This window comes from Aptenodytes forsteri, unplaced genomic scaffold (genome assembly GCF_000699145.1).
Source record: "Aptenodytes forsteri isolate BGI_AS27 unplaced genomic scaffold, ASM69914v1 Scaffold93, whole genome shotgun sequence".
Classification (NCBI taxonomy): domain Eukaryota; kingdom Metazoa; phylum Chordata; class Aves; order Sphenisciformes; family Spheniscidae; genus Aptenodytes; species Aptenodytes forsteri.
Window position 1 is genome coordinate 10898685 of NW_008794665.1, and position 9844 is coordinate 10908528.

The following is a 9844-nucleotide window of genomic DNA, read 5'->3' on the forward strand; positions in this document are numbered from 1 at the left end:
TGAAACAGAATGAAGATAGCCTTTAAATTGTTGTTTGCAGAATTGAATTCTGGAAATCTAAAATTTGCCAAAAAATTTATGGCATATGAAATATTGCCATCAAATCCCCTGTGACATGACTGTATAAACCTTCAAAGTGCTACCCTCAGAAAGCTGCGGAGAGCATGAACACTATTGCAACATCTTCTTTTGATCAAAACCAGCTCTCTGCTTTTTGTGAAATATTGTTGTTTCTTCTGTTTCCACAGTGAAAACAGACTTTGAAATTTAGAAAAAAAAAGAAGTCAGTATTCTTCATTTACAGTCAATCATTTTTGATATAGGAAAATTTCTTTGCATTGTAAACCTGGAATAATACTTCTAATAGGGAGAGGAAAACAGATGTACTTAGTATTTCAAAAGAGGAAAGACACACACGTTCCTGGTAGCATTTCCCCATTTGCTTATATCAGGCAGCCTGCTTAGTAGCATTTGCAACTGTTGCTCAGTACTTTCCTGCATCCTTAGAGACCTAAATACCCATACAAATATGGTCCCTGGGACTGAGCTCTCCAAAACGTTCACTTTTAAATTATTTTTCCATTCTAAAATAGAAACCTATAAAAGCTACTTGCAAAAAGTAGCCCCACATGGTTTACAAATGAAAAAGAAAGGCATTTCAGAAGTGGATGAAACTGCATCATACAAAAATTAAACTTTTAATTTTGTTTGAAAAGAGACAACATTTTTGTGCTTTAGGCTCTGGTATGGAAGTGACCTGAAAGTTTGGGGACATTGTAGGTCTGCGTTTACAAGGGCAGGGAGCAGCAACATACGCAGCACACTCATCCTTGCTGTAACTGTCCCAAACACAACTTGACCAGATGCCAAATGAATGTTTCTGATCCACCAGCTCATTTTAAGGAAGAAAGGACAATGAATTTGCAAAAAGCACCTGTAAAAGCGTTTCCCATTCAGTGTCACTCAGCCCGAAGGGAGAGGTACCCGAGAGACCGCTTACTGGCTCCTGACAACCACAGCAGCGGCCGGGGCATCTATAGTTGTTAGGCTTTGTGAGACCTCGCTGGCAGGCAGCTAAACCTATTCGTGCACCTGCTGCCTGCTTGCCCCAGGGCCGAGCTCTCCCTCCATGCAACAGGAAGTTACAGCACAGCTCCCTGTTATGGTTGGGCGCCAGGGGTAAAAACGAAGTGTTATAGGCCAAAAGCAAACCAGAACAAGTCGAGAGAGGCCATGGGTAATTCTGTGTTGAGACGGCACCGTGCCCAAGGAGGCCTTGTGATTTATGGCGAAGTCATAGGTGATACAGGGTGTGTCTAATAGATGTGAACGTCTGTGTGAATTCTGATGTGGAGGCTGAGCTTCAGGCTATGGTGTATCAGCAACTGGAAGGCTGAAAACAAGGGCAGAGTTAACTTGCCCCTGCCCACAGAAGAGACTGCAGACTTTTCCATAAACCCTCTTGTATTCACAGAAACAGACACTGAAGGAAGACACATGATCCCTTTTTTTTTTTTCTCCTTTTCCTTGGTAGTTGGCATTTTTGCTTTCCTGATGGTCATCCAGATGTCTCTCTGGGCCCAAAAGAAACACAAGCTGTACCTGAAGAGATTTTATCCAGAGGTGCGGAGAAAAGCAGCTATGATTCCTATCATCTTCTAAGCTCTTAACAAGAGTTGAAGCCTAAGCGTACAGTTCAAGAGCTAACTCAGAGTAAATGAGCCATTTCATTCAGTAACCAAAGTGGATCAGAGGAAGAACTACTGGATATCTTTTTCAGAAAATTAACAGTTCAAGACGAAGAGCTTTTAATTAAGTGAAAAAATGTAGCTCTTGAATTCTTGGTTCCTGCTAAAAGATATGATTTAATTAGATTTTCTGTAATGGAGCTAATTGGGAAGGGACGAGAAAATTGCTTATATTGAATGTTAGGCTAGATATTTAGCTGGTGTAAATGGGCACAGATGCTGTTAGAATTAACGAATACAGCTCATCTGCATGCATTCAGGTCTGGTGATTTTAAGGTTCAGTGTTAGATGTTGACGAGAGTCTTGGATTTTTGCATCAGAAGATGTTTCATAGCCTTATTTTTATTAAACTGCACAAGAACAGCACGTTCTGCCTCAGCTCCTCTAAAGCATCACATCAAAGAATGACCGCTATGCTGTTAACATAGTTTAGTCTAGCTTTACAAGGTTTTTCTTTCTTTCTTTTTTTTTTAATTGAATCTCATAGCAAATTGTTCAATACAAATTGGCTTAAATTGATCACTGCAGAGAGGCCTGGTTTTCTTTTGTTTTCAGGTAGGCAGATCAGTCCCATGACCCCAGGAGGGGACTGTTTGTGAGGTGCTTCCCATCTTGCTACTAATTTGCAGCGTGACCTTGGGTACATCATTTAAGTCCACCCCCCTTTCTCACTGATTGGGTTTGCGTGGCAAGGTGTGAGGAGTCCTCCCCCTGAGGAGGAAGGAGCAGCAGAAACAACGTGTGATGAACTGACCCCAACCCCCATTCCCTGTCCCCCTGCACCACTGGGGAGAGAGGAGGTAGAGAATTTGGGAGTAAAGTTGAGCCCGGGAAGAAGGGAGGGGTGGGGGGAAGGTGTTTTAAGATTTAGTTTTTATTTCTCATTACCCTACTCTGATTTGACAGGTTATAAATTAATTTTCCCCAAGTCGAGTCTGTTTTGCCCGTAACGGTAATTGCCGAGTGATCTCCCTGTCCTTATCTTGACCCACGAGCTTTTTGTCATATTTTCTCTCCCCTGTCCAGCTGAGGAAGGGGAGTGATCGAGTGGCTTTGGTGGCCACCTGGCATCCAGCCAGGGTCAACCCACCACACTCACATTGAACAGTTCTGGAAATAGCGAAGACTTTCTGGACTAACAAATGTGTTAAGATCCCCTTGTCTGGATGCAGTCAGGCACTGAACACCATTCACCTTACTAGTATCAAGCACTGTGAAATCCTTGGGCACAAGGTGAACCAGAGTACAGCTTGTTATTGAAAAGGAAAGGGATCCTGCCAAATGCATTTCAGACCTTATCTGAACTGCCTCAGATGGACACTGCTGAAAGGCTTCACCTCCCCTTCAATTTGGTCAGTCTCTATCTGCTACTTTGCTTTCCAGGACATTATTTTTTAAGGGATTCTCTGGGCTTGTTATTCAAGTTGTGAAAACTCTATTTAGCTCCATTTGCAAATCAGTGGCATCCATGTCATGCAGAAGCACAATTTTTAGCAATTTTAGTTACAGAGAGCAAAAAAACCAGAACTGCTTCAGCAAGTATTAAGATAGGGACAGTTAGGGCATTAAGTCCAGTTTTCATTCTATTTCTGTTGCACATTTATCAATGTCTTTTGGCTCCCTTAGGCTGGTGGAAAAGCTTGCCTAAAGAACTTTAATCATTAGAGAAACACCAGAGTACACAAGCAAGGCAGGCATTTTGTCTCCTAAAGGCACTGTTATCTTTGCACCAGCTCAAGTGTTCTAACAAAGTTAATTTGCCCAGTAAATTGGGTTCATATCCCTCTTCTAATGTCTAACTCACAACACCTATCCTATTAGCCACTGTAACTCAATTTCATCTTGGTAATGTAAATAAATTACTTTCCATATTTTTTAACTTGTAACCTGTGAACACCTAGAATTTTTTATTCCTCTCAATGGAAAACCTGAGTCACAGTGAACATCCAGTTCTCTAACCCAGACTGCTAATAAAGATCTATTTTTGAAAAATTATTTTCTGTACTCTTTAGTCACTTATACCTAACAACAGTATTTTTGAAACCCATTTTTTTCCAGTGTTAAATGCGTGAGTCAAGACTATTGTTTATTTTTTTAATCCAGCTACTGGGATTGTTTTCATTTCATGTTTATTAAATGTCTCATTTTAGCAGTCTTCAAGTATAAAATAGTTTGTGTGGGAGGGTTACTTGCCAAAATTACTTACTTATCTATTAATCTCTTGATTACAATGGCTGCAGATTTAAGTCTGTTCAAGGCATGTTTCCAGAGTGATTCCAATTGCTAGGAGCGCTCTTCCTATTCAACAGTTAGCTTAGGCAAAGGAAGTACTTCAGAAATTGTTTACCTCCCTGCTTATTAGTCGGTCATTCAGTACATGGGGTGGGGGGGAAAAGGTTTTTGGCTCCTGTAGTAAATGACTAAAGTTTTAAAATGGGGCTAAGAGCAAACACTAGGTAATAACAAATGAAGAGAGGTTACAGAAGGCTGTCTCAGATAAACATGGCAGATATTTTGAGATGCACCAATGGGGTGTTGACCAGCTAAAATTGTTCTGAAGAGTGTTAAATGGCTTCACAAATAGCAATAAATCCAACTTCCTGCACCTTCACAAATCTTTCTGTATTACTCTGCCCTCTCTGATTTTCAGGGCAAGTTCTATATGATTAGAACAGGTAAGTTACCTTCCTGGCATGGGGGCCATGTTTTGCTTTAAAACAAAAAGTATATAAAAATGCTCAGTCTTTGTTTTGATAAATGTTGTGCTTTTGAAAAAAAATCCAAACACAAAAAACCCCAAGCAAACAAAAAGACACCAGGCAAAATGTAAGTATCACTATATAAAAAATTGTGAAGGACAGTGATTCTAGCCACAAGCGCCATGCACCTTTTGAACCAGAGCAATTGTCTCCACACAAACATTTTCATGGCAAAGTTTGTCATGACTATGCTGATTACCTGCAGAAAAAAATGCCTTACTGAGCTCTAAATATACTGATATTTCTTGTATTAGGGGCTGATGAGGAAGTAAATGGTTAACTGCAAATTCCTTTGGCAATATTTTGTCTTAAGCACAGACCTAACTTTTTCGGTGCCATCAGTAGAAGGAAGGCACGGGCAAGGACACACCACTACCAGAATGTCATCATGTTTCAAGGTCAAAGGGAAGGAGTCAACCTTCAGCCTGAGCCATCAGATGCAGCTCGGGTAGTTGCTCCCCACTTTGGCCACTCTTAATATGGAGCCGCTTCACAGGCATTGCTAAGGATGTCACCATTCCAGTGGATTGGATGCACTGGTGTCCATGGAAAAGGGAAAATAACCAGGACAATGTAAATTACATTTTGCAATCCTGCTTCTCCGTGAGGGCCATGAAATCCACTACTTGCAACAAAAACCAATCTGTCCCTTTGAGCTAAATCCCTTTCTGATGCGTTTTGCTCAGTTTTTGCATCTGGAAAGGTGACAGACTGCAGGGCAGTGAATCCACTCCTCGTGGTGCCCTGCCCTTGCCTTTGCTCCAAGGGCCAGCCTGAGCTGCCCTGTGGCTTCTGTCAGCCCCAAAGCTTTCCTAACAGCTCGTAGAGGCAAATTACAGCATTTGTCACAAAAGGCAGGAGGCAGCAGCACCGTACAGCAGAAAAATCGAGTGGTTGAAGTTGGAGACACATTCTGGTTAGATATGAGGAGCTGTTGTGGTCACTGGAACAGTTAGGCCCCCATGTATAGGGGCAATTCCTGCTCAATGCTCCTCAGAAGCTAAGCCATCTAAGCCAAGAGACCACAAATAAAGCAAGATACAGAGACATTGGGCCTACTAGACAACAGTTTTGGCAGGGATTATGTAAAAATAAATCAGATGAAGTACTAATGGATCCTTCCTAGCCTGCCCAACAAGGACTGTGTGAATGGCATTGCTCTGTCTGTGAGCTCAAAGCGTATCTTAAAATAATCGCTTCCTGGTCCACCTGGAGAGACTGCTCAACATCCAGGTCCCTCCATGTTCACCCTGCAGCTTGCAACCGGGTTTCTGCTGTGATCCTCCAGATGGGTGAGTCTCATCTTTCCCAAAGTATTCCCAAGACTTTCAAATTCAGGAGCCTAAAAAGTTAAGCCTTCAGATACACATCTCTGCATTTTTGTGGCCTGCTCTTGCCATGAAATGCCAACCTGGAAAAGAGCAGGCACCAGCCCAGGCTTCCTGGTGGTACAGGGAGGCGTTGTGGTGGGGAACTGAAATGGCAGATGCTCCTGTACACAACTTGGCAGCCTATGTTTGGATCCCCAGTTTGAAAAAGCCCTTAAGACCCAGCCATATGCTTGTCTTATAAGACGGTTACCACATCTTTGCAGCTGACAGGACTGAAAATGATCTCAGTGATTTCATCTTTCCATAGGGAAAGTAGAGCTCAATAGGACACTGAAAGCAGGAGAAGTGAATAAAGGCAGATGGTCATCCTTTTGTAAAGATGCTATTATCATCAAAATATCTTGTACTTTCCATTGTTTTATATAAAGAAAGTGACTCTAAATTGGCTTTTATCACATTAGAAACTGAGATAAAGCAGCCTGATATCAAAGTAGTTCTCTGAAAGAGAGCCTGCAGTGATAGCTAAATATAATAAAATAAAAATCACTGAATGTGAAGACTCTAAAGCACACTATAAGAAGAAAGCTATAGGAAAGCAAGAGACTATTTATCTATTTATAGTTTTAACAAGTGCTGCTGAACTAAAAATTAATTCAAACCATAAAGAGTTTTCTATATAAAGAAAGTGACTCTAAATTGGCTTTTATCAACATTAGAAATGAGATAAAGCAGCCTGATATCAAAGTAGTTCTCTGAAAGAGAGCCTGCAGTGATAACTAAATATAATAAAATAAAAATCACTGAATGTGAAGACTCTAAAGCACACTATAAGAAGAAAGCTATAGGAAAGCAAGAGACTATTTATCTATTTATAGTTTTAACAAGTGCTGCTGAACTAAAAATTAATTCAAACCATAAAGAGTTTTCCAGCAAGCTAATATTTTCCACATGATGCTTTATTGGCTTCCCTTTTCCTAGGCACAAGTTTTGTCTTCAAGTGATATTCCCTGTCATTAACATTCATGAAAGCTTTTAGAGAAATACACTGTATGCCTGTTCCAGTGTTCCTCAGATAAATGTAAATGAAGTGTTGTGCTGTCATTGCACACAAATTAGTAACTACATGATTAATATTTTATTATGAAAAGCCTGGTTTATCATAGGTGAGTGTATAAAGGCTGCTGTACAGCTACGATGAAAGGCAATTTTCACATCACACATGTTTAGCATCACGGAAAAATGTTTATTTTAATGGTCTCTGCACATCTTCAGCCATATGTGACTCAAACATACAACTCTTTCTGCAGGTATCAGAACCAAGAGCTGAGCTGTCCTGGGCCTTTATCATGGTCCCGGTGTTTGGTTATTTATTTGTCTAGCACACCAGAGACTGGCTTTCACCCGGCTCTGCCCTGTGAGGACATCTGAGAAAACATTTCCTTGTCCACCTTGTCTGACTGGACAAGCAGTTGTCCAGGTGAGGAGCGTCGGTCACTGTGTGACTGAAATCATCTGCACTGAATTTCCTTGCCATGTAATAGTCAATCTAAAAACTCTTTACCAAAGGAAAAGACAAGTTAATGGGTCCTGAAATATGTGTGCTTAGATTAAAAAAAATCTACCACATATTAACACCTCCACAGTACCCAGGCTTCTAACGTATACCTGCTTTTATCTAACTTCTAAAGCCTTTGAAGACTGAGAAACCAAGTAAGAGGAAATCATTTATAGTTAAAAGAAATTCGATAAGAGTATTCAATAATACTAATGAATTCCTTATTTAAAAAAGCAAACTTCACATCTTTTGTCAAAGAAATCTGATTATTAGCCAGCTTCCTCCTAATACACAGTATTATTCCTGTGAAAAAGTAATATAGCTCTACCAGTGATCCTTTTTATTGCTCTGAGTACCCAGCCATACTCAATAAGGAAGGCTTTTGTTTTAAAATTACAGGTTTCACCATTTGCTCTTTTAAAGCACTACAGGACAGCCTCCAAAGAAAACAGACCACATCAAACATTCTTTTCCTCTTATTCATACTGAAAAATTGATGAGTTTTCAGTTGACTGGTGAAACACTGTGACATTAAGTTACAAAACAAACAAATATTTGAAAAGGTGTCCCTCTCCTCAAGACAAGAATAGAAAAAAAAGGTACTTTTTGTCTTTTCTATTAATAATATGAGGCCATTTCCCAGGTTCAAGGGCATCCTTGCAGAAGGAAACATTGATTAGAGAGCTGGAAGGACCAGAATGTGGTCGCAGTGTGCTTTTAGGGATTAGCAGCTATGTCTTTTTGGAAAGAAATTTCACTCTTTCTGACAACTGAGCTTGACAGAAATGGATTAAAGATGTCACATCTCCAATATTGTATCTAGTGAAAAACAAAGTACCTATTCTTAAACCAACGGGGAATATTTGTCACCTATACAAACACTGTATTCTTCCACCCTCTGGTTTACATCATCTCTTTGCAGAAGGTGCTTTGCGTTTGGACTTGTACACCTTTCATTCTAACTCTTAATTATTTACCTATCAGAGCTTTGATACATGCAGTGATGTCACAGGAAAACCAGCTGTTGATTTCAAAACACTAAGGATGAAGGATCTATTTGTACACTGTTAACCAATTTCAGCCCTGTTGCCCTGCCCATACGTGATTATTTTGCTGCCATTTTTAGATATCCTTCCAATAGCCATGTGAAGCATGATGCCATCTTCAGAGACTTGCCAAACATCTCACCTTAATCCAGTTGCAGAGCACAGAGCTAAATCTCGAAGCAGTGAATTGCAATACTCTGCACTACCTGAGCCCTAGCTTCAAAACGACTCTCCTTGCTTCCTTTGCTCCTAACCTCTGCAGGGTTGAAGCTATTCAGGGACTTCTCTCTGCAAAAATACAGGTATAATTCTTCCAGCTTTGCAACAGTATCTTACTATTCAACCATAAATCTGTAACAATAGAAGCTGCAACACTCTCACATACACGTTTGACATGTTTTCTTATTCAGAGGGCCCTAGCAGGTAAAAGGAAGATGGATATTGTGCTTATATGGATACAGGGACAAAGTGAACAGGGCTGTAGTACTCTGAGAGCTGGCGTCTGCTCAGGGGCTCAGTGCCTTGGGCACCTATCCCAGGAGAGGGCAGTGCAATAAAGATTTACTGCAATTTAATAAAGGCAATGCTGATCTTGATTATGGATCTGAAATTAAATAAACAGGTAATCTATTCTGATCACATGCAAATATTTTCTAGAAGCTGTACCTCAAACATTTTTGCACTTGGTTTGGAAATACCAATTTTAGAATAATTCTCACTCACACACTATAAGCACATGACGGACTTGCACAGAGTAATGCAAGTTACACAGGGAATTACTGCATGCCCTATTATTATATATAGTTACTTGTCTTCATTTTTTCTCAGGGAAGTTAAGTGCTTTTCCTACCAGAGAAGTGGTGGCAAATTTTCCTGCCCTTACGAACTGCAATACCAAATCCTTAACGCAGACACAAGAGTTTGACTGAGTGTGTCAAAGTGTGTGAGCTTCATAGAGGGAGTTCAGGAGTCATTCACAGGTAGGAGATAACAGTCTCCACAGACTGCCCTGCTCCAGTGCTGATGGGCCTGAGCCCACGAAGGACCAAAGCCCATCTCAGCCACTGCTTCTCCCTCTCAGAGTCCCTTTGCTCACGGGCCATGGCCCTGGCCAGCAGTTTCAGTGCACAAGTCCTCAAAAGCTGAAGTGTCACAAGCCGACCACAGGTGTGCTAGGAGATGTGCTGCAGGTGCAAGGCCAGGATGCTGAAGCCAGATGCAAGATGGTTTTAGCCATCTAAATAAGCAGCCTGCCAAACAGTTTTTCATCCTTGAGCAAGTCACTGACGTTTGCTTCTCATCCCTTAGGCAACTCTTCTGGTCCTTCCCAGCCCGTGCTTCGTTATGGCACACATCTGACTCACTCTCAGTGGCAGAGGACTGCCCAGACGAACAGAAGTGTGCA

General features: G+C 41.0%; 1 protein-coding gene across 1 annotated transcript in view; it reads left to right on the forward strand.

Annotated features, from left to right (window-relative positions):
- TECRL (trans-2,3-enoyl-CoA reductase-like) overlaps nucleotides 1–2451 on the forward strand; it is a 72993-nt gene extending 70542 nt beyond the window's left edge. The window contains exon 12 of the mRNA XM_009273608.2: nucleotides 1535–2451. Coding sequence (XP_009271883.1) covers nucleotides 1535–1662 — 128 coding nt within the window. The 3' untranslated portion in view covers nucleotides 1663–2451. The remainder of the gene's footprint in view (nucleotides 1–1534) is intronic.
- Nucleotides 2452–9844: the final 7393 nt, after the last annotated feature.